The 27,928-nt window shown below is 35.7% G+C and overlaps 2 protein-coding genes and 1 long non-coding RNA gene across 9 annotated transcripts in view; 1 reads left to right on the top strand and 2 right to left on the bottom strand.

Moving 5' to 3' along the window:
- LOC119077955 (amyloid beta A4 precursor protein-binding family B member 1-interacting protein) overlaps nt 1-27,928 on the bottom strand; it is a 137,496-nt gene that overhangs the window by 27,208 nt on the left and 82,360 nt on the right. Inside the window, exon 1 of one of the 6 annotated variants that reach the window (XM_037185327.1) lies at nt 5,179-5,901. The exons of 4 other annotated variants lie outside the window; for them this stretch is intronic. In XM_037185327.1, coding sequence (XP_037041222.1) covers nt 5,179-5,232 — 54 coding nt within the window. In that variant the 5' untranslated portion in view covers nt 5,233-5,901. Of the gene's footprint in view, nt 1-5,135; nt 5,902-27,928 lie in introns of those variants that run through there. One more of the 6 variants, XM_037185329.1, reaches the window with a different exon arrangement.
- Nucleotides 226-25,169, top strand: LOC119077959. The gene is made up of 4 exons (XR_005087914.1): nt 226-370; nt 14,649-14,659; nt 19,646-19,654; nt 25,159-25,169. It is a non-coding gene; the product is annotated as an uncharacterized LOC119077959 (long non-coding RNA).
- LOC119077958 (4-coumarate--CoA ligase 1-like) lies at nt 15,802-27,928 on the bottom strand. Of its 2 annotated transcripts, XM_037185335.1 has the most exons (6): nt 27,282-27,928; nt 27,104-27,229; nt 26,233-27,047; nt 26,000-26,172; nt 18,745-18,756; nt 15,802-15,807 (listed from the first exon to the last, which is right to left on the bottom strand). In XM_037185335.1, the coding sequence occupies exons 1-4, from the start codon at nt 27,803-27,805 to the stop codon at nt 26,018-26,020; spliced, it is 1,620 nt and encodes a 539-aa protein (XP_037041230.1). In that variant the 5' UTR covers nt 27,806-27,928; the 3' UTR covers nt 15,802-15,807; nt 18,745-18,756; nt 26,000-26,017. The 2 variants fall into 2 exon arrangements, with proteins under 2 accessions (XP_037041230.1, XP_037041229.1); XM_037185334.1 differs by lacking the exons at nt 15,802-15,807; nt 18,745-18,756 and having other exon boundaries at nt 24,338-26,172.

Here is a 27,928-nt window from a genome sequence, read left to right as displayed (position 1 = left end):
TTAAAAAGCGGGAGATGCATTTGGTAGAACAGACTTTTAGGAAAGACCTTATGAAAACTCCTATCTTCCATTAAAGAGCTTGAATGTGAGAAAACAATTTGCTGCAGGGAATTCAAGAAAATTATTAGAAGTTCTTAATAGATAGTTCACATTCTGCTTGGGCAAGCAAAAGACACTTCTTCTTCAGTTTCTAGTTTTAATTTCTGTAGAAGTTCTTTTATGCTCCTCGTACACAATGAGTGACATAACACACCATATTGAAATTGCCATACGATTTGACATCTGTCAAATAAATATTGTGAATGTTGAAATGTATGAAATATTGGCTACATTGTGTGTACGACTATGTATGATTGTGGCACGGGCATTAGTTAAAAATAATGAAAAATATTTTCTTTAAAGATTTTCTTTATAAGAATCAAAAATACTAATGGCGGATGTCTGGTAGCATACATACATAGCATACACCCCCCATTTCAATGAAATTAATTCTCTCTGCTAGTAAGTTGGCTGAAAGAAACTGACTCATTTCGCAGACGGTGTGTGTATAATATCCGGACATATTAAAAGGATTTGTTTATTCGCCAGTGAGCCAGTGCACATAAAAAATTTTCTTTAGTTTATTTTCAATTTAATATTATAATTCATGTAGCGCCGGAGCAAAAAGACCATAAAAAAGTAGTAAAATTCCGGCATAAAAGCGCATTTCTCTTCCTTTATTAGATATTTTGTTGCAAAAAATTAGTATAACCGAAGGTATAATATCCAAGAAAGGTATGAAAGGTATTTTTTTTTTTTTTTTTATTCGGAAACTATTCGCTACGTTAGCAAAATGGTTTGGGTTTCAATCATTTTATTAAAAAGTCCGAAACATGCCAAGAACTTTAAAAACAAATTTTGTATTTAAATTTCAAACCGAATAAATTGTCGTATAACGTCCCCCCGGGCAAGAATTCATTCGAAAACAATAAAGTGAAAAACGGTTCTCGAAATCTCTTTATTTATGATAAGAAAATGCCAGTACGTTTGTCGGCTGGAACGGTAATAATATTATGATACTACTGCTGAATCGTATAATAAAATAAAAACAAATGGATTCATCGAATGTTATAATGTCGCGTACAGTGAATTGTGTATAATATCCCCAGCAACGGGAGACATTATTTCAGTAGATATATTTCTTTTCGGAAAAAAATATCTTTATAACGCAACACACGAGCAAATGTATCATAATTTTATTCATTAAAGTCAACGTTCAGTACAGTACATATAGAACTATTATATTGGATGGTTTTATGTTGCAGTTTTCATGCCATGCAGAGTTTTGTTACAAATAATCGATTTATATTTTATGCAATTTCTCTTATAAATACGAAACTGTGAGTTCGTCTTTGCGGTTATTTCACTGCATTAGAGTGCTGTGCAGTTTGTATTGTGAGCAACTGCCCGGGTATACTGTGGAGATCGTTCACAAATATTTGTTGGACATTTATTCAACATGTACTGGTTAGAAATCACAGTAATCCTGCAAACAGTCTAGTTACTTGGTTGACAAAATGAAATTGTTCATTCTGTTTCGATCTGTTTACAACAAAACATCTAAATTATTCTGTTCTCAATAAAGCCAATATTCGGATTCAGATCAAGTTATTTTATTCGTTCTGTCACGCATATCCTCAACTTCCTACAGGTTATGGGCCCAGTAGTCAGAAGAATAAATAACGAAAAGAAGAATTTGGTCTTATTTTGAAATTGGTACAATCGCTAAGCCGAACTGGTGTGTGCATACGTTATTTTGCACCAGCTGGTCAAATACAATTCCAAATGGGACCAGCTGGTGCAAAATACGGTATGCACACCAGTTCGGTTTAGCGATTGTATATCGTACAAAATCGATTCGCGTACGGAGAAACGAAGCAACTTCAATGTTCCAATTCTAAAGTTGTGGGAAGCCGAAAAGTTGTGCAATTTTTCATATGTGACGTTTTGGGAAGTCAAGCAGTAAATTAAACGACAAACGGAGAAACAAAGAAATTGTCATATTTGGAAATTGTGGCCAGTTAAACAGCAATTACATACATTGAGTGTCCTTGGTTACATACAACGACGAACGGGGAAACGTAGCAAAGAAGTGCAACGTCAAGCTTGCGACGACAGATCTATTTGCTGGATTTCGTGGTATGAACTATTGATGGCTCAAGAAAAGAATTTCGCGGTAACGGCAGTACCAGTTACGTAGATGCACTGATTTTGTGCATCATAGAGTGGTGGCGGTAGACTTCGGGTCATGGTACAATTTGCCTGCGGAGGTAGTCACATAGGGATTTACTCTAAAGGATGAATGGATGTCAGTCCGAACGTCGACAGACAATGATATCAAAGGCCTAGCCGAAAGTCGGTAGGTGTGATGGGAGTGATGTTAACAACTGGATTGGTTGGGATATCAACAATCAAAGTTGGAAAATCGAGTTTCGTATAATTTTCTAACATTCAGGAGGAGTCAAGAAGTATAAGGTTTACATTCATTCCAAGATTAAGGAGGAGTGTTGGAAGTCACAGTAATCCTGCAATCAATCTAGTTATTTTATTCGTTCTGCCACGAATATCCTCAACTTCCTACAGTAATTTGTCTACGATTGTCGGTGTCTGTCATTTGGAGTTACGAAAATACGCGTTCGTAATTTGTGAATGGCATCCCAATGGTAAAATGTCTTAATCGCTAACCGTAGATTAATACAATTCGAGTGTTACATACGTACATATTCAATTCTAAACCAAACAACACAGGCTGCATATCTCGAAATGATATGAAACCGAGCAGTGCATTACAATTGTATGTATACATAATGCTTATGCATCGGTTCACATCATGCAGCGCATTGATCGGACACACATTGTACTGTGTGTAATACGACCGCATAGAAAATATTTACATTCATTTACGTTGTGTGTACACACACACAAAATACTTTTTTTTTTTCAAATTTTATCAAACAAAACGCATAAATGGTCGGTGAATTTATCGTTCCATTTTGTTAAATTCTTTCCGAATACAACGAATTTTGATAATGAAATATGACTTTAGTTGCTGTTCGAGTTGTGTGTAGACAACTTTAATGAATGCGCCATTCAATTGATATCGACATATTAAATGCAAAGAATGAAATTCTACACCCGGAGAGTAATAACTGTATGTACTATACACTTCTCCTCTAACTCTGCGGTGCTCCACAGTGCGCGGAGCAAGTGAAGTATATAAATTGTTCAATATGGCTTGTCTTATGCATAAAAATATTTTATCTTTTGAATGCGCTACTCAATTGGAATAAAATGTAATCTAATATTTATATTATATACGTTGTATGGCTGTTATATTTGTTCGAGTTGCTCTCTTGTATTGTGTGCTTTAATTGGAAATATTTTTGTATCATTGTTCTAAATTGTAACTCTGACGTTGGGCGCCAAATCCGTTTTGATAGCAAAAGTTTCGATATACACTTTCTGGCCAGCCGTTGAAACATTCATCGAGTTAATTGGAATTATGAACGAAATGTGCTAATGCGTTTCCATTGTGGTTGAGTGGTGTTGACTCATGACTGAAAAGTGAGTTCACAATGTCAACAGAAATGCATTCGCAGATGGAAATGAAATTTTCTTTTCTTCGAGTTCGTCGATTCAAAACCTCCCAATTAAAAATCAGCAAACGTGTTGAACACTTCCCGCCAATAGTTTAAAATTTGTAGCGAACAGAGGTTCCTTCAATAGGGGTCAAAGTTAATAAAATGTCCTTAAAACCAGTTCAAATGGTCAAACTTAATATAGAGGTCATCTCTCCATGGGAGACAATTGCTTCCCAATAGCCCTTGTGAACTGGGCGCCAGTGGTGGCGAGAAGTTATTAAAAATAATAGAAGACTGACTGCTAATGATAGCTTCGCTGAGCAACTCAGTTGAAGCCTCATTGGTGTGTAAAGTCCTTAAAAATTAACTTTCCACAGTCAACTTCTTCCGCTAAGAGTATTAAATCTTGCAATTAGGTCAGATCATCCAGACAAGTTATTTTTAATCGACGAAAAGCATGATTCTAAGCAAAAAAAGGTTTTGTGAGAAGTAAAATTTTCTGATTTCGTTTCTAAGCAGAGTTTACACTCCAAAATTGTAGTGCGTGTAAAAACTGACGACTCAAAAATAAATTTCTTGTAAGCACTACATCAAGTTATTTCATTCGAGTTTTACCCCTCCGACCACTGTCAAGGTACCGTCGTAAAAAATTGTAATCGAGATAAGATAGTAGTTTGCTAAAGAAGAAAAAACGGTTGATATTTCGTACCGACAACCGAAATAATGATGTACATCAAACTGTCATCACCAACATTCAAAAGGAATGAAATTCCATTGAACTTTTTCTTTTCGCTCCGTTGTGTAAACTTTACCAATCTGAACCTCAAAGAAAATTCAATTTCCAATTTTCTCTACTATCACGACACTGACAATGGAATGTGCGTGCCGAAAATAAATGTTCTTTCTGCGTTCCCATTTTATTGAAAACTTCATTTATATTAAGGTAACAACGCTGAATTGAAATAAATTAAGCGAAAAAATATTTTTGTTTCGTCTGATTTATGATTGGCGGTTCGAAACCAGAAACCAGAAGATTACGATCGGTATAGTATATGCCGATATACCGAATATTTTCGTTGCTTTTCCAAATATATAATCGTCAAATTAAAGATTCTATTCTTCCCTAAACGAAAAACAGACGAGAGAATCGTTCATGATATCAGGTTTGACTATAATTTTGATTGATTTATTATCGGATACGGATAGGTTGTACATTTTGGTTGATAGATTGGCGCTGAGAGATAAAGAGCTGCTCAATATTCAATATATATATTGTAAATGCTTTTTCAGATTTCCAATGACAGACAGATTATTTTTCTGGTGAATTTTCGAAATTGTGTTGGGCGCCAAAACAATTTTTCTTTTTTGAATGACCAACTTAGGTAAATTTGAATGATTAATGAAATTGTAATGACATTCTTGGCGCCAAAACACTTTCGATCGACTGAATAATTTTAAATAAACAAAAAAAATGTTGCGAAAAATAACAAAACAAAAAAAAGTTTTTTTGTTTACCTAGGGCATGCAATTAAAATCTGATGCACAATCAAATAATTACCGATTCATCAGAATATATCGAAGAAGAATCATAGTCCGAATAATTATAATCCATTTTCCAATAAACGAAACAATGTCATTATTCCATCCGCTTGGGGTCGAACGTCCACTGGTTGTAATAATTAAATTCAACCCACTTAACACAAAATAATCAACACACAAAATTATTATCTCTTTAAGTGCGCCCCCAGCCTCTTCTATAATCTGACACAAACAGTTTGCCACCGAAAAAAAAAACACGAAAAGAAATCAATTACCACGGTGTAGCACACACAAAATGATATTTTATTTGATAAACACCATGCTTCTCTTCACACAATTCTAAGCCAACATTTAATAACTACTTTATTGCCACAAAAGTCCATCTTTCAACGGAATTGAATCATTCACAGTGAACTTCGCTGAGATAATCGCCCTTTTACACAGAATATCCAACAAATATTTATGGTACCCGAAATAAGTGCAGGGTCTACACAATCATCGACCGAACTGTGTTCATCTTCCAATTTAATTTAATTCATATTGTAAATGGATAGTTTCGAGCATTCCACAAAATAAAAACCGTAGAGAGAGAGACCCTTTTTAATGGGACGAACAAAGAACCGAAATATTTTTTGTGTGGAATTACAAGAACATGAAGAACAAGAAGAAATTTTTATTCAATTTTTTCTCTCGTTTAACGTACACGATTGCCGTGTGTCTGTGCGACTCTTTGAATTGTTAAATACTGAACTCAAACAAACTTAACATGGAAATTCAAAGCCAAAGCCATGCAATCCGAACTGGTGTGTATAGTGTGAGTATATTATGTACGAAAATTTTTGTTATTATGTACATGTGATGGTGGTTATGGAAGATGAGTCATCCAGTTCGAGTAAACATACACCAATGAAAGGTGAAGTTACGTATTTGGGGGGGGGTTCAATTGGCATCTGTGTTTGGAAATTCTTGAATTGTAGAATTTCGAGGAAATTCAAAGATTTCGGGGAAGAATTTTCCGAATTTTTAGCAATGAATTTCATGAAAGTAGGCTGTGCAGTAGTTGCAGAGTTAGAATTTTCCGACTTATAGTTGCACTAGTATTTGGAGTCGTAGCAGAATTTAGTCCGAAAAAGTATTTATTTGCAAGGAATCATCTGTTCTTGGCTCCGATTCACGTATCTTAACAGAAAGCACTGATCCAAATATAAACAACCCTAAATGCTACCCTGTCTAAGCACACTTTACAACTGTATTCATTTGCCGCGCCGGTACACGAAACCCTCGTTTATTCGTTATGTATTTTCTGTTACATATTCGTATACGTATATATGGCACTATATAAATGCACTGAAGTTTTACTGAACTCTCCGCACTGACTGGTATATAATAATCGTTTTATTTACCAACAACTTTTCTCATTTTGTAGAGGTATTAGAGTTCAATTTCTGAAGTTGTATTGTTCGGAGAATCATTCTGAAGTGTACCACAAGACTAGTTACACAGATACTTGCTTGCATAACTTTTTCTGTTATACTTTTGGTCAATTGTATAATAATAGACGATTGATAGAGAAAATGTCCTCATTGTTTGCTGATTTCGATTGTTAAGGACTCTTTCAAATAATATTTTTTTTTGTTGGCATAACATAAGTTTTACAATTTGAGAAACTGTTCAACTGAATGGAATCGCAGTCATCATCAATTTTATTGCATAAAGGACTCAGATCGAAAGCTTTTGGCTGATAAATTGAAACGTCAAGGGATAGATAAATAATTTAAAAAAATGTGTATCTTCATCGCGGTCTGAAGAATTTAACAGAGAATTAGCTTATATCTAGGATTCTACAGACTCTATACTAGACTTTCCATATAAAGCCCAGAGACCAATTAGTCCCTTTTCAATTAGTTCCCAATGTTTTGAAAATATTCTCTCTGTGCCGTAAGCACCTAGGGCACCTAGGACCCAACAGACTACCTCTAATAATTGCTAATTGCGAATGGGAACTCGCATTGCTATGTGAACCTACAGATAGGACACGAAAGTCATTCTCAGACAGAAGACGATATTCTTGTAGCAATAGCAATACTCTGGTGTTGAACTTGCCTTATTTATACAAACGCTTGACTCTCTATACTAAAACTATATACATACGTTTACAGTGTACGTACAACAGCGTACAGGAGCTCTTAAATTTGTGTGGGTGCAAAACAATATGATGCATTTTGCCTTATATACTTGACAGTGCATGATGTATCGTAGATTATATGATTGTGTAATGTATACATATGTATGGTATATATGGATATCAGACTACGCTCAGCGCATTCATGTAACTATTAATTTCGTAAGAAAAAGACAGAACAGACTGAAAACCGTTTTCGAAAGAAATTTTTGGGGGCACTTAGAAATGGCACAGTCGAAGAACCACAGGGGTGTAACTTAGAACAACTTTTATTGTCGCTGAATTAGAACATTTTTGGTTTTTGTACCAACCCTGTTTGAATGTCGTTCAAAATGATCGACTCGTTTTTTAATTTTCTGAATGTTTTCGGCAACAACGATTTTTTGTTATAGTAACTTTTAATTGTCTTCGGCAATTGCCTAAAATCGATGGTATTTTACGACAATTTTTATGGTCAGAACCGATAAGGGATTGTTTGAATTATGGATTTTTTCGGTGGGTTTGTTTTCTTGTTTTTGATAGATTGTGTAGATCTATTGATGGATAAAGCAGTTCGTTGAGTTCGGTAGTCGGTAGTGACTATGGAATTTCAATGCCGGTTGTTTGGTGATTAAACATGGAATTTTCTTAATTAAAACATAAAAGGGATATAAAAATGTCATATCTCAGCTCAATGTAACTTTTTCTTGGTTTATGTGTAAGGTACATGTAAGCAAACATTGTAAGCAAAATAACAAACGACTCGTTGTACACACATTCTGTGTATGGTATGCATAATATTCCCTAAGTACCTCATGTAATAACCGAACTGTCTTCAGTTTTACTTCAACCATTTAATTAAATGAATTCAGCACATTGTTTATTTAACGAAAAGATATGATTCCCCGCAGAGAGAGAGGTGGTTGTTGTCGTCAAATTAAATCATATTACATTTTAATGATATTTGTACCGTTAATCGTTCTATTGAGCATTTTCAGTTGGTAATATTTTTGCTATTCATTACTGCTACCTTTTGTCTCTTGGCATACGAATTAGCGCGCTGTGTTGTGGTGGATATAATCCGAAAACATGTTGATTAAATTACAATTTAATCGGATTATAATTGAATGTAACATTTTGTTAAATAATTGAATTAACAATTGAAATTTCAATTACTTTGATTGATTTAAATCATTCAATTAAGTTGCAGTTCAGCTCCATAGAAAATTTTGTTTTTCATTTTCGAATAAAACGGGTGTAAGAGTTGCGAATAATTGCAAGTAGAAAAAAAGGGCAGGAGTCAGTGGTATCTGACATTAAATTTTATCGATTAAAATTAAATAAATTGAAATTCCCATCAGAATTCGAAAGTAATCCAGAACATAGCAGCTCAGTATGGGAGTTTACCTGATTTGATTCTTTCTTCTGTTTCGTATTAACATATCCACGTATACAGCTGAAAGTATTAGATTTAGTAAATGCCGTGTACGTGCAATCCAAATAAAGAGAAGCAATAACAGGTGGCGTAGTTTCTTCCAGTTGGCCAGCAGAAGCAACGCCATCTGTTATCATTTCTCTAGCCAAATTAAATGTTTCAAAGTTTAGAAAAGAGAAACGTTTACAGTGTAGCTTTCTTGGGTGTAATGCAACATAAAGACATCCCATTTAAAAAGCTTCATTCTTTCAAAAGAGTCCGATTTTTTTGGCACGAGAAGTGTAAAATCTCGATGTAAAGGGGTAGGTTACCACAGCACTCCTTTTTATTTACGAACAGACGTTTTAAAATGTATGAGCATCTTGGAAAACTCGAGAAGTTTTTGTATTTGACTCACCCTATAATGAGCATATTTAGCGAATCATGAGAAAAATGTAATTGAATTTTCTATGTTACATTTTTCTTATGATTCGCTTAACACCGACATGCATGAATCTATAACTAGCATCCTTATATTGATAGCATTTTTGCCACTACCTGTTAAGACGGTGTAAATTTTATCGATTTTTGTTGTTGAAGAGTGGCGTATGTGTAAGAGGTTTGTTTCTATCTTAGAGTAATCATACCTAGAGTGGTATTTCGTACGGTAAATTATGTCCCCAACATCAGTTTGTATAAGATGAATATTTCGTACGATTTTACGTAGAATTTTACATCAACATATGTAGGCGATGACATTTTTGGTAGTTGTCAGTTTAGTATTTTGAAAATCCAGTATCGCGAATGTAAAATTTTGTTTTTATTTAATATTCGGGACAATTTATATTTAATTTACTGTGAAAATATTGTGAAGACGCTTTTTTTTCGAGTGTGGCTTATATTAGGAGGAGAAAAAACTTCTCAACTTTCAAGTGTTTTTTATGAATTGGTAGGCATTTCAGCTTTTTAGTTTGCTCTTTTCAAATATTTTCAAGAATCTTTTCGAAGTTTTTAGTCTAATAGCCTCGCGCTGTGGGTGAGATCTACTGCTGCATTTAGTCCGTTGCTAAATCATAACAAAAAAAACCTGTGCTAATTCGAAAATATTTTTCACGGAAACTTTTTGGAAATATTTTGATCCATTTAAATAGAGTACACTTCCATCTCTGAAAGGTTCCAACCTCATCCCCAAGGTAATCGTTCCAATATTTTATTATTTTTAGCCCCGTACGAAGTACAAAGGGGCTTATAGGATTACGATGCCGTGTGTAATTGACGGAATTCGAAGCAGACGGTAAGGGCAAAGTGTTTGCCTATGTTCATAGATAACGAATCCGTAATAAAAATTTGGGCCGTCTGTCCGTCTGTAACTCGAGTAAATTTCATCCGTTTTTCGTTTTTCATGTCGGGGACACAATTTTTACGTAATTTTGTTCGTAATTTCCAGTCTATATATAATTCGTCTAAGGTTTCTATAGTATCTTTTTTGCACTTTAAACCTGCGATACCCTCATAACGATATCACTAAGAGGCAAGAAACCGGTCAATTCCGTCCCAGAATTGTATAAAGTAAAACTTTCGTTTCCTTTATGGAGAAAAACGTGAATGCCTGCGGCTGCTTGTTTCATAATGGACTTTTTTTTTCATAGCTCCCCTAAAAGTCGTAATGTCATCCTTTACAAAGCTCTGAATTGAAACAGTCCGACAATTAACAAAACCAAAATCATTTTGTAATCCAATTTTCAATTATGCTTTTACAATGAGAAAAGGTTTTCGTTGCTTCAATAAATGATGTTCGAGTTCGTTACGACTAAACTCAGCAAGTATAACAGCAGTATAACGTGACACAAAATTTATTTCTGGAATTTTCTACGTCCGAAAAACCTTTCGAATCGTTTTTCAGATAATCGTATTGAGGTATCCATATAAGTCATTCAGTCTTTAACTGTTCCCTTTTCAAACTCACAACAACCACACACGTCAATTCAAATTGTTAACCATTGCAATCGAAATAACAATAAAAAAAGGCAAAACTTTTCCTTTCATTTCATTAAAAGTGATCCAAATGAAAAACCAGTTTCTGTCGGATTCCGTCTACCTTACACATTATAATACGATGGGAAATGGAGTGAGTTGATTTTTTTCCCTTCCATTCATTCATTCTATTTGCGCAAACACATATCACATATATTCGCAGATTTCCACTTAGCGTAGGTCGTAACATTGCCCCAGATTTTACCCTAATTAAAAAGGGTTCGGTTATCGTGTTAGCAATTTTTTTTTTCGTCAGTTCGAATCAGACTATTTTTTGAATGCGAACATGGACTTGAATATACGTTCCTAACACAATCCGGTAAATGGCTCTCGGGTCAAGATTGTATAATATCAATTTTATGGTTGATAGGCTTAATAGCGTATACAATGACTAACGTTGTCACATATTCACAAATTTACTTCCTATTTCAGTAGACCAAGCATGACGACACATCCATACGCGCGCACACAGTCACAGTTTCCTTTCATTACAATATTAGCTTAGGTCACGCGACTAGCCACTGCCAGTCATAATAATAATACACATCACAGATTAGAACTTTGAAATGACAAAACGCATTATTAAACCATCCCCTCCGGTATATTTCGTTATTATTAGGGTTGTTAACGTTTATTTAAATAAGAATCGGAATCGAGTCGTTGTATTTACCGAGTAACTGCTTAGGTATATGCATCATACCCTGTCGTAAATGCATTTTTTATTATATTCGATCATTATATCGTCATAAGTTGGTTCGTTTATTAACTTACGATGAAGATTATGTACGCAAACAACAAATATTGTACAAATCGTGGAAATTGAAGCAGGTGCCTGCAAAGCAGTTATAATATTTTGTATTTTTGCAGCTTAAATGAGCACGAAAATTATATTATCGTTCGAATGCAGCATTAAGCAACATTGTGTCTTAAGTCAATTTTACTTTGTTGAGCCAAACAATTCAAAAATGCTTAACTTTAATGCTCGCTTAATGATGCAGCAATAAAGTATAAGAGGTCCTTAAAGAATGGCGTCGATTAAAATTTCCAATTAAATCGATTTTGTTACGAGATTACAAACTTGATTTATGGCAACTAATTTAAAATCGAGTATGGGGTGGGAATGGGATGCACATTTTAATTGACTTAAGTGCAATAATAAGCATCGGCAATTATAGATACTATTAGACGACGAATGGTTAAATGTAGAAACGGGACATCACACTTTAGCGAATGATAAGAAAAAAGAATTTTCATTGATTTAGCTCTGTTTCGAATCGGATTATGATTTTCTACTGTCTTCCGTTAAAATCGTCATCTTATTTTAAACTGAGCTAAATCAATGACATTTCATTTTTCTTATAATTCGCTAATATCTGCCATGTCTAATCTAAAGCAATGAAATCGATATTGCACTTGAAGGAAATATTTAGTTTTTTTGAGCTACCGAGAAGAGTGTTGCATTCGACTTTTATATCCCTTGACAACACATTGTTTTCGGGGTAGATGTTTCGTTAATGCATTAGTAGGAATTTCGAACTACTTGATTTGACATCGAAATAAATTCGTGAAACGAAGCGTACAGGGGGAAGGTGGACGCCTAACTAGAATAAGTAAGTGTAAGTGGCCAGTTGAAAATGTGTGATGAGAACTCCCTGTCTGTTAAATTTCAATTAGTCAGCTCAATTAGAAATGATTACAATAATAAATAATCAGCAGACATATTGTGAAGCATGGCGTTCACATAAGGGTTACTTTACATGTGTCTACCTTCTTCGGAGCTTTGGTTTACGATGTGAACAATGAAAATAATATTCAAACACGTACTTTGTGGCAATCATGATTCGTTATGCGAAAATAAATCGAATTTTCCGTAAAAAAATGGAAGAAATTTTTATCCGAATCACTTCATGCATGCACGACTCTGAATGAAGTCTTTATACAACACCACTCCAATTCGCTTCATCGCATCGCTGGAACAACCAATCATATTTCAAAACGAAATCTGAACGATACATTCGGGAGTGTGGAGTCTTAGTATAGTTTGTATTTGTCGGCAATCAGACTGAAAAACAGTGTGAGTCTCAGCTGATGAACTGATAAATTGAAACGTTCTGTCACCTAAGCACTCAAAACCAAATGCATACATTACCTTGAGCCAAATGATCAACAAGGTCTGAACATTTAAATCTACGATAAAAGCATTGTGTGTACGTTTGCTCTTATGTTTTTTGTTGTTGTTGTTGTCTACATCCCTTAAATCACAGGAAGGAAGTCTGACAACAAACATGCTAAGAGCTTCTCCCTACCAATGCATGAATGATTCATAATCCTTTATTTATCCCTCTTACATAAGACATTAGTTTTTATCTTAATCTTCTGCTTATACGTGCGCGGATTATGCTGTTAAGTTTAAGATTTTAATCGAAAATTTATGTAAAAGTTTTTCTAGAATTATAGTGAAATGGAATTATAAGTTTTGTGTAGAGCAGAAATGGTGGATATGCTCTGTATTGCTTAGCCTTTATTGGTAAATTGATTTATTGAAATTACTAAAAATTATCGGAATTTACAAAAATAGTACATTTCGTACCTAGTTTCATACCTCGCCTTCGGCTCTGTCTGGAAACCTCTCACACGCTAAAAAAGACATTTAGTCCTAGGTACGAAATGTACTATTTCGGTAAATTTCGTCAATTTTCAGTTCCATAAATTCAATTTTTATTCACCGAATTCAGTCGAAATTATATCATCGCCGATTTTCCCATGTAATAAACACATCATATGCCAATGTCGTCACACATTAAACTCGCTTTTATCTTCGCTTGTTCATCTTTACTGAATTATGAGACTTTTATTATGCAATGTTTAGGAGACGGATTAAGGGTGGAATTTATTTTCTGACTTGATTGCTTTTAAATGTGTTCGATATTGTGTGCTGGTGGGTGTATATATATGTATGGAAAAGTAATTTTTCAAATATTCAACCCAACAAAAACAAATATTCAAATCAGTTTTGTGAAAAGTTTTCTTGTTACATCGAATGGAATTTTAAATTCCGAAAAATGGGTGATAAATCGTTCAGAAGCGAAATTAATTTTTTCTGAATATAAAAAGAAAAATATTGAAAAAAATGGGAAAAACAAAAACGAAAACTTTTTATTATTTTTCCACATTACTTCCGTTTCTATTTTACATAAATATTCGGTCTCTGGCTAGGCACATTGAGGTACTGCGATTGTCTGTTAAAATGTGGCTTCTCTCAACAGTGACAAACCAAAAAAAAAACTTTTCCACAATAAATCGACAAGATTGAAATGTGGATTCTTTGATTCATTGAAAAAAGTTGCGGTTTTATTTCAAATAAAATCGAGTCGATTCAATGCATACGAAAATGTAGATTTATGGATGGCTTGTTGACATTCTTTATTGTTTAGGATGATAAACGATTCGAAATTGAAATGAGTGACGGAATCCATATTACGATGGTCGTTGATTGCAATTGAAGCTTATAATAGTCTACAAATTGTGTTAGGCTTTTCGAAATATTTTTTGCAAGAGTAGGAGAACATGTGAATATCTACCTGCAGACTGGACATGACCAAATAGCGAATTATAAGAAAAATGAAATTTCATTGATGTACTCATATTATGACATAAATAAATAAACTAAACTAAACTAACTAACTTCGGTTCGAATAGTTTCACGATGTCTTCAGCAAAAAACCACTGTCAGCCTATTGAGAATGAATCTAAATGAAATAAATTTCATTTTCGTTATAATTCACTAATTAAACGCATCCCATTCCAACATTTAAATATTCTTGTGTGGACCGTTGAACGTACAGTCATGGTTCTTAAAATACATGAGGCTATAGATGAGTGGACTAACATGTCGTTCGCAAACACCATTAGGGAGAGAGGTGATCAACAGAGTGTGACAGATTATTTGGTCCATTTTTGACCCGTTTGGCTCCTTGTTTAATCGCAGTTTATTTGACAATTTAATTTAAACAATGCACTTGAACAATGGAAGTGTCACATGAAGCTAAACGAAGGGTTCTTAGAACAGATTAGATTAAAATTTTGGGAGGCTTGCTCTTAAGAAGCAGAAACCATGTGTTCCCTGTAACCCATACTGGAAGTATTGTGCTGTCAGCTTTAAAATATGAATATAACGTTAAAGGTATGATACTTTTATAGTGTTGCGGGAGCATTCCACAATTTCCCTAAGCCTCGAAAATAACAAGAAACAAAAAAGTTTCGGGTTTTATTGCAGTGATGCTAAATACGCTGCAAAATAACCCTTATTCCCCACCCAGTGAGTTCACAATCCCGCACTCCATTATTTTAAAATCAAAGTTTTCGGAATTTCAAATCACTTAAAACGACAAAGTTTATGAACAAAATATTTAATTCGAGACGTACACGCTTCCCAAGATGTTTGCATAGTAGATAAACTTTGTGAAATGCCACAGTTGCAGTTGACATTCATTTTATTTTGATGCATGAGTGCGAAGTGATGGCAATGAAACTGGTTTCGAGAAAATTTGTAATTCCACTTTATGTGAATTGAACAATTCTATGTTATTCTATAACGCAAGCAACAGTATAGACGCTAAGTTTTACAAAAATGAATATAGCAGTGAATAATGTACTACTCCTAAAGCAGTTTCATCATTTTCGCCTTTTTGCGATCGAAAATTTAAAAAAAAATATTTTGCCGCAACATCTAAACGCTCATTTAGAACATGTGTTTCACCATCACACTCGTGTGTATTGTGGACTGATACGCAAAAAAAAAATTATTAAATATCAACCTCCATCGTCGAATAAAGTATCGAATTACACCATTTATGCGCAAGAAAAAAAAATTTATTACCGACACCCTCAAGACTCTGCGTTTAATTATGCAGCTATTTTGATTCGGCGTTGCACGGGTCACAATGAAAAAAAAGAAGACGTATTGCTTACAAACGAGTCGACTAGCCATATGTTATAGACCACAACAAAAATAAGCGATAAGCACTGGTTAGAGGTCTCCCATGCATAGAAAAATGCATGTTAAAACTAATGAAGTAAAAGATTTTGTATCAAACCTTAGCAGCATTCCTACGTGTTCTTGTGTTCTTTCACCTGAGACTTAAACGAATTCATCCTACGAACTGGGAGTAAGGTTTGGGAAGAAGAAACAAAATGACTTGTTAGATCTGGGTTTCTTCCAGCTAGATTAATCACACGGATATATGCTTCTCATTTCTGTCAAATGTAGTCGAAATGTCGAAATGTACCCTGATGACCGATTGTAACGACAATGACAAATTCATTTGTTTTACGTACAGACCATTCGAGAGCTCTTCAGATTGATGGTGAATTATTTGGTACGAAAAATGGAGGCAAGAATATCATGAGCATAATAAACGACAACCTAAGTTTATTTCAAACACAGAGCAGCTGCGTTTGAGCCTCTTACACAAAACAGCGGAACATACAATAAGCATTGAACAGAAGACGAACTGAGTTGAGAAAAATGATGCTCGAAATCTCCAATTTGAAAAGGTATGACATCCGAGTGAACAAGAAAAAAACAACTGAGAAATGTACTTTGAATACACACGTGCGAGCAATGCGTATCGATGCATTTTAAAACACCACTCGCTATAATGGCATACAATTTCTATAATTAATAAAGAGATTTCCATTTCATTATACACATTAATGTGGAACATGGCATGATTCGTCGGTATCGAATTCTACATCTTTAGAGGGGTTCGAAATTATCTATTTTTACATTGATCTATTTACTTAAACTAAAAATTTACGCTCAACGATTCGGAGAAGTGAAAGAGTTTTTATGTTGGTTCAATGGTATGGCAGAGTGTGTGGAAATATCAAAATATAATTTGAAATTTGATTGATTGATGGAATCGAGATTATCGAATTATAGAAAATAAAGTCAATATTGCATCGTGGTTCGCTCAAGAGCAGGTACTTAAGGTCTTTTAATAGTAATTTTTACAAAATATCACGTTTCTTAGAATGTTACCGGCAATGAAGATATTTTCAAATGGATGCAAGGGCATAGAGAACGTATTCCTAATTTAGATTAAGTCACAAAATCGTTCCACTGCAGAGAAACAACTCCTGTTTGCGGAGTGGTTGATTTTAGAATTTGAACTCAGTCACTGACAACTGAAAACTCATCAAGAAATTTACCATACTTTGACAGAAGCCGTTGACGCACTTATAGTGTGATACCACGCGTTTAGTGCAGTGTAAGCTTATGTCAAAAAGGTTGACGAGAATAGCTTGTCCAATGAGAAAATTTGAATTTTCGTATGGTAAAATCTTCTCTAAAATATCACGCTTGGAATTGCCATAGAACAAAAAAATACAATTTTCTGGTTCAACGAGTCATATGCGTTGACATAAGCTAAAGCCGCACTAATCGCGTAGACCAATTACTAAGACGTTAATTAATGAATGTACTAGCTTCTATTTCATTATTATCACGCAATCCTGGTAGGATAGTGAAGTTTGACTCAGATAGCAGTACAATTTCTTTGAGTTTTAGAGGTTTTAGAACATTCACGCACTTTTGTCGGAGTAATTTGACATTTCTAAACGACCTTGGAAATTGATAGAAATTTGACATTAATAACTCACGCTTTATATGACAGGAAATCGGTTCAGTACACGAAAAATTCTTCAAAGAGCCGAACCACATAGAAACTTTCTGTTTCGAAGTGACAGTTTTGACATTGACAATTTTGAAATAGTAACTGTACTGTACTATTTACGATAATACTGTAATATTATTCAAAATGGATTGTTTTAAGTCAATTTTTGTATACAGAACAAGTTTTCAGTTGAGGTTATGAATTTTTTTAAATGTCAAAAATGACAATGTCAAAAATGTCACTTCGAAACAGAAAGTTTCAATGTGGCTCGGATCTAAAATCACCAGTTGATTTTAAAAACATATTTTTGTCATTTATTGTCAAAAGAATTGCGACAAGATCCAGAAATTTTTGATTTAGTGATATAAAGTGATTCTTTGCCTTTTTCCAGATTTCCATTAAAATTGGAGTAAATTTTAGCAAAAATGAATTATCCATTACCGTATAAAGTGGAGTACTCGTCTGGTGTGCAAAATTGTAAAAAATGTGAGAAAAAAATTCGATCAGGGGTTGTGAAAATAGCCATAATGATGCAGGTAATTTGGAATTGGTGATTCTTCCACGAAATGTGCTACTAGTATAAAACATTGATGTGAAACTGTCATGCCAGCTGGACCGTGTGCTTTGAAACAATCTCTCACTTTTCAGTCCGAAGACGATGACTGTCAATATGCCGACTGGTATCATATGAAGTGCTTCTTCAAAATCCGTTTGCCAAAAACTGAAGCCGCTTTCGACGGATTCGCTATTTTACGATACGCAGATCAACAGCTAATAAAATTACAATTAGGTAAATATAAGTGTTCCCAGTAGATGTCCTAACGTCCCTATTATTGATTTGCTCGTAAACGAATTTCCCTCCCCACTTTTTAACCAACGAAATCGCTGTCAGGTAACATAGAAAATGCGCCGGAAAAGAAACAAACTGCAGCACCACCTAAAACGAAATTACCGGATTTTCATATTGGATACACACGTTCGGAAGGAGAATCATGTGTTAAATGCAACAAAACGATCCGAGTACCTGAAATCAGAGTAATGCATGTCCAATACATCACCAACCTGACGGTAGAGAATGGTCCGCTTGGAGGCACGGCAACATGGTATCACATTCCATGTTTTGTTCGTTCAAGACGTAAATTGGAATGGTTGGAATCGGGCGAACTCCTTCCGGGATTCAAGCGATTGTCGGAAGTGGATAAAGAAATCATTAAGAAACAAGTGCCGTAAGTGTGACTTCATTTCAAATATTGTGGGCTGGGAATGCGAGTTTCTCATGCACTGCACTTGATTTCGCTGCGACAAAAACCAATTTAACAAACAAAGGTGTTATTCACGGGACAGGGTCATCAAGCGAAAAACGGTTACACACGAAACTGATTTACTTCTGTTCGATTCGGAGAAGCTCATTGAATTGCAGAACAAAGAATACTATGCACTCTATGACCAGCTGGCGAAAAATGTTACCAAGAAAGATCAAATAGAAATTTTGAAATGGAACTCTGAGCCAGCACCTAAAACTAGGAGCGAGGTTAGAACATCTTCCTTGAGTTTTTGATGGCACACAGCGTTATTTAACATCGTACCGATAATTAGATTCTTCATCTGTTAACTGATATCCTAAGCTATGGTGCATTGGACTCTTGCGACAAATGCTACGGACGATTGCATTTCAACAACAACACGTATTCCTGTTCGAAATACTTACATTGGGGTAAATGCACCAACGATGTAAAACAACCAAAACGACACGCGGCCTTCATTATTACTATGAAGTCAAAATATCCATTTCTGATAAACCATGTACGTGAACGTGCACTACATTCCTTTCGGTTTGAAGACGAGAATGGTACCGATCTGGTTAATGCGTAAGTGTTGATTCAATGTCTCTGTCGTTGCAGTTTTTACCATATCCTTTGTCAACCATGTAGGCCATACAAAAGTCCACCACTGTTCAACATGGAATTTGCGTTAATCGGTAAACTTAAATCGTCGAAAGCAGAAATCAAAGAGAAAATAAGAAAATTGGGTGGCCGTGTTGTGAACAAAATCCATGATAAGCTCGCCGGCGTCATTTCCAACCAGGAGGAAATTGACAAAATGGAACCGTTAATGGCAGAGGCAAAGGCATGCAACATCCAAATCATTTCGGAAGACTTTTTATCAAAAGTGGAAGATATCGATCCGCTGAGCTACATAGTTACTCGAAGTTTGACCGATGAATGGGGCGGAAATGTATGGCCGATCGAGACAATAATGTTGAAATTTTTAAGATTTGTCTTTTCTCTTCCAGCCGTTTTTGCGCGTCGAACGAAATGATGTGAAATCTAGACGAGAAACTCTCTATTACACCGAAGGGGTGCCCGATAAGATCAGATATAAATTGTGCGCCAATGACAGTGGTAAGAACCTGGTTGATGCTGATAGTGGTCTGCAGGATAGCGCTCACATTTACATCGGAGAATGGAAGGGAGTGCAAATGAAATACATTGTCATTTTGGGTCTGGTTGACATCCAAAGCAATAGAAACTCATTTTGTCGAATACAATTGTTGGAAGCGAATGACAAGCAAACGTACGTATTACTAGACGCGTGAAGTTTAGGACACCAAGGACATCTTAAAATAAAATTTTAATGCAAAAAAAAACAATGACTGTGACGCCCTTCGTACTCCTTGAAAAGATGTCCTTTTTGTGCGGTCCCTAAGTTGTCATTTTGGTATTGGTTTCTCATTTCAGATATTGGATATTCGAATCATGGGGAAGAATTTCAACACTAATTGGATCGAAACGTCTCACAAGCTATGCAAATGCAGCCGAAGCGTGCGCAAAATTCCATTCTTTATATTTGGAGAAAACTGGCAACGAATTTTTAAGGTATTCTGTAAAGAATCCAAACAAGTTCTACCATTTAGACATCGATTTTAGTATTGCCGAACGCATCCCGCAAAAATACATTGAATCGGAATTGAGCCAACCGATTTATCAGTTGGTGAAATTAATTTTCTCCACAAAACATATGAAGGAAATGATGTTCAGCTGTGACATCGATATAAAACAAATGCCGCTGGGCAAAATAAGTCAGTCTCAGATTTACACGGCAATGTCGGTGCTAAAGAGAATTGAAAAACTAATCACAGAAAATGTAACGCCTGTGCAGCTTTGCGAGGCTTCAAATCAGTTTTATACAATGATACCGCATGGTTTCAGTGTCAAACGGCCACCGATTATTGACTCGATGGACATGGTGAAAGCCAAAAATGAAATGTTACAGAGCCTACTGAACGTTAGTACAATCTATGCGTTCTTAGAAGGAGAAAATGGCGAACGGATCAATCCGTATGACGCATGCTACGCCAAAATGAAAACGGCAATTGATCCGATCGATAAAACATCCATTGAATTCCGAACGATCTGCGACATTATGCGAAATACTCATGGATCAACGCACAATCGATACACACTAGAAGTTGTAGAAGTGTTCAAAGTAAAGCGGAAACGTGAAGATGTTCGCTCACGAACATACAAAAAGCTTGACAACCCAAGTAGCATTTCAGAAAAAATAACTTATTCATTAAAATAACGTTGTAGCAACGTTGCCACAACGGTTGTGCAACCGTTGTTGCCCGGTTATAGTTTAACCTACGTCAATTAACCGTTGGATAACGGTTAAACAACGAAAAAGTTAAAAATTATAGTTGCTCTACCTTAAATTTTTAACTTTTTAGTTGTTTAACTGTTATCCAACGGTTAATTGACGTAGGTTAAACTATAACCGGGCAACAACGGTTGCAAAACCGTTGTGACAACGTTGCTACAACGTTATTCTAACGAATAAGTTATTTTTTCTGAAATGCTACTTGGAAACCACCAAATGCTCTGGCATGGATCGAGGCTTACCAATTTCGCCAGCATTTTGTCGAAAGGTCTGCGAATAGCACCCAAGGAGGCGCCTTCTACAGGCTACATGTTTGGAAAAGGAATCTATTTTGCCGATATGGTGTCAAAATCGGCAAATTACTGTATTACCAGCTACGGAGACGACTCGGGATTGATGTTACTGTGCGACGTTGCATTGGGTAAAACGCGAGATATGACATATGCAACGGATGTGACAGGTTTACCAAACGATGACGAACAATCCGTAAAGGGTTGTGGCCAAACATATCCAACTGAATATGCAATGCTTGATGGTGTAAAAATTGCAAGTGGCGGTGTTCAGACCGCAAATTCTACATCATCGCTCCGATACAATGAATATATTGTCTATGATATCGCTCAAGTGAAAATGAAATATTTGGTCAGAGTAAAGTTTAATAGAACTTTGGCAAATTAAACAAGATATTGTACATCCATGCCATGCACTGAACGTTTGGAGCTGTTTCCAATAGTTAGTTCTAGCTCGAATTTACTTTTCATTTTAGTACTTGTTTCAGTTTTGAGAATAAAAACAAAATAGAAAAATGTGAAACTGTTTTTATTTTCAGCCCCCTCGCCCATAGAGTACCATATCATGTCTATTGTAGCTTGTAGCATTCTTTATAGCCATCCGTTGATAACTCAAACTCAGGAGCGGGTTCGATAACTCGCATGCGGATCATATTCAGGGTAATGATGACGGCAGCGTTGCTGGTTTTGTAAAATCTTTTTTCGTTGAGGGTAATTATATCTCTGCATTTGTGGGTAAAAGGACTATTTCCTTGAAAATATTCTAGATTGAATGAAACGCCAGAACAAAACTACGAACCTTAGTTTGCCCAAAACTTCACATTTCTTTGGAACTGTGGTAATAGGAGATTGGAGATTACTATATCTGAATTTTTGCTACATGCGAAACAGTCCACGATTCTTTATAGACCGTAGATCTGATTGCTAACTTGAAACGATACTATCTCTGCAATTTGTACAAAGTTTTCAAATATCTGCACAATCTCATCGTCTAATTGACTTCTTCATACAAATTATCATCATGAAATTCACTTTGGCATAAGCTGATGACGCACAAATGGATATGTTTTTTTCTTCTTCAAATTATCGGCCAGTTTGAACTGGCAACAGTTTCTGAATAATGATGGCTCTTTGGCTCAACTCATAGCCACGCCCTTCGGCAGACAACATATTTTTTTCGCCTGGATATAATGAAGCCACTTAAAAGAATAATAAAGAAAAATAGTTAATTAAAATGAATTGACACAACTAGCCATTGCTCGAAAAAACTATAGCGCGTGCGCCTGTGGATATCACTTCATTATTGATGTTATACCCAAATAATGGTTCCTTATTATGCGGTTCGAAAATGTTTTATTCTGATGCGAGTGTGCTCTCTTCAAATAAGAAACATAGCTAACGCCGACCCGTACGAAACACCTATTCGTATCAAAAGCCTTTAATGTGAAACTCTTCATTTCTCTTACTTCATTTTCTTCTCTGCTGAAAAACTATTCTCCCTTTAAAATCACTTACATTATCCACTCTTTGCCTTGTTATCATATACAACTAAATTGCCGGAGGCAATATAGACAGCCCCGTACGAAGACAAATTTCATAAATTCCTATTTAAACAGCTATATACCGCTATATTTACCTATATTTCACTATAAATAAACATTTCACAGATAAATATATGCTATTATATAGCTCTATATGCCTGTATATAGCTCAATATGCCTGTATATAGCTCAATATAGCTGTGTATAGGTATATGGAATCCCTGAAACCCCACACACATAACAAATTATTTCCATGTTAACAGAAACTCTCTAAGTATCATTTTTCCCAATATATTTCTATTTTACTAAAATCCAATATGGCCGCCGGCAGCCATTTTGTTAGGAGACCGGAAATAGTACCGACGCTTTACATTCGTTAATACCTTTCAAACAAAAAAAAATTCATGAAATTCGGTCAAAATTTACTCGAGATATTGTCAAAATACACCACGTTCACTGTACTTCCGAGTAGCCAGATAAGAGCTCACTCCAAGAGACCTAGCTCACGCTCCGGAGAACATAATTTCATAAAAAAAAATTTCCCTGATTGGTACGGTCAATACCTATCTAATAAAGCTAAAACAGACGAAATATGTTCAAGTGTGGCCGACCTACAAGCAAAAACTGCTTGCCGCCCTGTGCCTGTTCCACACCAAGGGGTCTAACTCACGAGTCGGTCATCCGATTTCCATAAACTTTTTTTTGTCGATCGGTATTGTAAGTACCTTTTATTTGACGTATCACTTACAAGTTTAACGTTTAAATGTCCGGAGATATCTTCGAAAAACCGTAAAGCACTTATTGGGCCACAGCTCGGGAGGGGTCGATCCAAAATCACTCATCTTCGAACTTAGCCTGTCTTTTGACATTACCGAACGGGAAAAAAACGAATTTTCAAAATCGGATGCGTTTTACTCAAGTTATCGTGCAGACGGACAGACGGACAGACGGACTTTTTTTCGCGGATTTGGCATCTCTAGACAACCACAATAGGTTTCCCCTTACTCAGGGAGTCCAATTCGACGTGTTACAAACGTATGCGTAAACCTATAAGACCCCAGTACTTCGTACGGGTCTAAAAAGAAAATGAGAGACAGATGTTTTAGCCTGTTGGCTCATTGTTGAATCGTTGTATATTTGTTAGTAAATTCGCCAATAATAATTAAGTTCTGACTGAATGTTCTTTGGAACATTGAGAACAGAATTTCTATTTCCAATTGTCGTTTCTATATCGAAAGCAATGCCATTAAAATGAATAATGAATTTTATTAAAAGCAAAAGGCAGAGGAAAAAAAGAAGCAGAAAGAAATCAAATATGCAAGGTGGTTCACTGAAAAGGAAATGAATTCGAAATGTATAAGCGTACTGGAACCGGATAGACATATAAACAAAACATAAAATGTATTCAAATGTAATTCCCAAAATGTATTTATGCCTTCTTCATATAGGTATATGGATATAATATACGAATTGAGTGATGGTAACAACATTTTTTTTTACCATAAAAAGATTTAATTTACTTTTTATATCTACAATATCTCATCAAAAATGCACACCACCTGTCTTAGAAGTTAAAATATTTTTTTTTTTAACTTTACCATCTGTGAATGGATGAAGAAAACGTGAATGATCTGATACGAACCTGAAAATCGGGTGGAAACGAACATTACACAATTTAACACAAGCAATCATTTCGGTTCTGAAATTTACATTTATTATAAATGGTAAAGACATCCATTTCAATCCAGTCAATGTATAACCTGGCGATTGGGAATGATACAGTACCCCTGAGAATACCAAGAACTTTATGTCGAAATTTACTTAAATCAATTTTAGAGAGTAAGTTACGTAGAGTGTATGAGTCGTTCAAGAGATGCATAAATTTCATCGAGACAAATTGATTCTAAATAAATAAACTTAAACGATATTAGATTTTTTGTTGAAATAGATATTTACATCACACGGAGGGAACACATGAAATAACTGAATTTCGTATACCGAGAGTAGAGAGACTACGTAAGTAAAAATAGACAACGTCAGATTTTTTTAACTCTAAATCTCACAAACAAACTCTATCGCTAAATCAGTACGGTAATGACAAATGTCAACGATAAAGTTAAATTTAAAAGAGGACTGAAAATAACTAAATTTTTGCTCGACGAATTTTGATCACACATCATGCCAGTGTGTAGCGCGTGATCTCAGGACTTCGGTAAAGTAATTAGTTTTCGGAACAGACCCATGTTTGATGAGCGATAAGACTTTCAAAATCATGAGGTGATCTTTGTGTAAAAATACCTCTTTCTAAAGTCGTATGGATCGACAAAAATATTAGTCCGTTTCGAAAATTAGTTGCTTTACCGGATCCCTGAGATCATGCGCTACACACTGGCCAGATGTTTGAGTAAAATCCATCGAGCGAAAATTTGTTTATTTTCGGTTTTCTTATAAATTTGCCTTTTTCGTTGACATTGGCCATAACCGTACGGATTTAGCGTTAAAAAATCTGACGTTCTCTATTAATTCTCAATGTGTACGAATTCAGACACATACTGGGATTGAGTGGTTATCCATATGATGTGCAAAATTGAACACGTGGTACGAAAGACACGAAGCAAAAAAAAACAAAGAGACGGGAAAGAGTGTGAGTAAGTTTTAGCTCCGACCCGCGTATGCGTTCAAAAGCAAAAAATCATGTTCGTACCTTGGACCTGGAATGCTTGGAATGCTTGCAAGTAAGTACTATGACTCCTTAAAAACAATGGCTTCGCATAACATTAATCAGTTGATTTCGGGTGTTTCGGGTTGAAATAATAATTTTTATTTCAATCCAATTCATTCTAATTGAGATATCGAACGTATGTCGATATCGTGTTTGAAGTTGATTTCATAGAATTAGCCTTTATTGGAAGAAATTTGCAGTTCCTTGGTTGTATTTTGTATTCATTCACGTTTCACGGCTCTAGGGTCGAAAATTAATCGAAATGTTTGAATCGTAGTGGCTGATTACATGTATTCTGGCTATCAAAAACAATGTTTACGTCAAGGCACAAGAAACTACTGGGGGACCTTCCTATGTATATCTTAGTCTATCTTGGAACTGGAACGGAATTTTTGTTCATACATTTTCTCAGCAATTGTTCTAGCTTCGAGCCTTTTGATTTTCCCAGTCGTTGTCGTTGGCAAGGAATCGACAAAATATGCTCCACCATGCAGTCTTTTGAAATCCAGAAAATTTCCTATAAAGACAACAATTGTAATTCCAAAGTCGGATTCCCAAGCGTAACTTAGAAACTCACTATGAACCTCGTCAACAATATCCTTCTCTGTGACTGAACTGTCGGCATCTTTAACCACAACAGCCGCGCCGCGCCAACCAGCTAACTCTCGAATACCTACAACACACACTTCTTTCACTCCTTTTATACTTCGAATGTATGACTCGATCTCCGATGGATAGACAGTATAGTTCATCTGGTCGAAAACTTCCTTCTTCCTATCAACCAGAAAAATTTCACCACCTTCAGTCACGTAACCAAGATCTCCCGTTTTCAGCCAACCCGTTGAATCTGCAGCAGTTTCAGTTTCTTCTCTATTGTTGCAGTAGCCGAGAAATGTGTAAGGATGCAGAACACAAATTTCACCGACTTGCAATGCATCCAATAATTTCCCATCATCATCTACTACTTTGACTTTGGTGTTTGGTGTCGGTTTTCCGCATGAATTTGAGATTGGCTCAAAGGGAGCTGTCGAGGATATCACGGACCCGATTTCAGTTGTCGCATAGAACGATGCAATTGATCCGGCTTTCAGGAACTTTTGGAATTGTTTTCTCAAACTCGCATCCATGGGTCCACCGGTCAGAACAGCTATCCGTAATGAGCTGAAATCGGCTTTTTCAATTACCTTTGACTTCAATAATAACTGGATGTGTGCTGGTGGAGATACTATGCTGTTGACCTTATGCTTTTCGATAATGTCAACTAAAAGCTCGGGTGAAAAACTGCTCTTCGTAATGACTCTATTGATATTATTCGCAAGGGATTGCATGAGTCCACTAAAACCTGTATACCAATACAAACTGCTAAAGGAGAATAATGTCGAAAAGTACGGCCTGTTCGAAAGAATACCTGGCATTAAACTGCATTCGATTTATGTTTTTCTCCTTACCCTGCTTTTGTGGAACTCATACATTGCTGATGTGATAGCATGCAACCTTTTGAAAGTCCGGTCGTCCCTGATGAACACAAGATGGCTGCACAGTTTTTAGAAGCTTCAACGTCTAGTCTTGTTGGTCTGGACAGAAAACTAGACGTCAAATACGCACAAAATTTATACAGAACTTTACCTAAACTCAGCATTTGCATCAGATGATTCAAATAAGTCAAACAAATGACTATGTTCCGCCGCTCTTTCGTCTACAGTTAGCACTTTGCAAACAACTTCGCATTGCCTTAGTCCTTCTTTTACTTCACTTAAGTTGGCTTTGTCGCAGAAGACGATCTTCGGCTTTGTGAGACTAAATACATGAGCGATTTCCTTGGCTCTGTAAGTCGGATCAACCGTTGAAACGGGCGTGCCAGCCAAAAAGCCTCCTAGAACTAGTGGTGTAACATAGGACGTATTTTTGCACACGATTCCAAGGACGTCTCCAATTTTTATGTGATTCAAAAGACCACCAGCTATCTGGCAACCGAGTTTTGCCATTTCACCGGCAGTTATTTGGACGCCATCGTCGTGATTAGTTTGAATAACACGGGTCGAATCACGGTAAAGGTAATGGAGTAAGAATTCACCAAGCGTTATATTTGGATGGTACAATGGCGGAACTTCGATTCCACTAAGAATTTTTGTATTACGGTCATATGACATGATAGAATTTTTATGTACACCGAAGCGAGCAAGAGTGCTTCCACTATAGAACTGAAACAATTTTTATTTCCATGAATTAGAGAAGATAACGCCCTCAGCGAAGTCAGAAGTAATCGCAAACTT

This window comes from Bradysia coprophila, unplaced genomic scaffold (genome assembly GCF_014529535.1).
Source record: "Bradysia coprophila strain Holo2 unplaced genomic scaffold, BU_Bcop_v1 contig_24, whole genome shotgun sequence".
Lineage (NCBI taxonomy): Eukaryota > Metazoa > Arthropoda > Insecta > Diptera > Sciaridae > Bradysia > Bradysia coprophila.
This window is presented reverse-complemented; position numbering and strand designations above follow the sequence as displayed.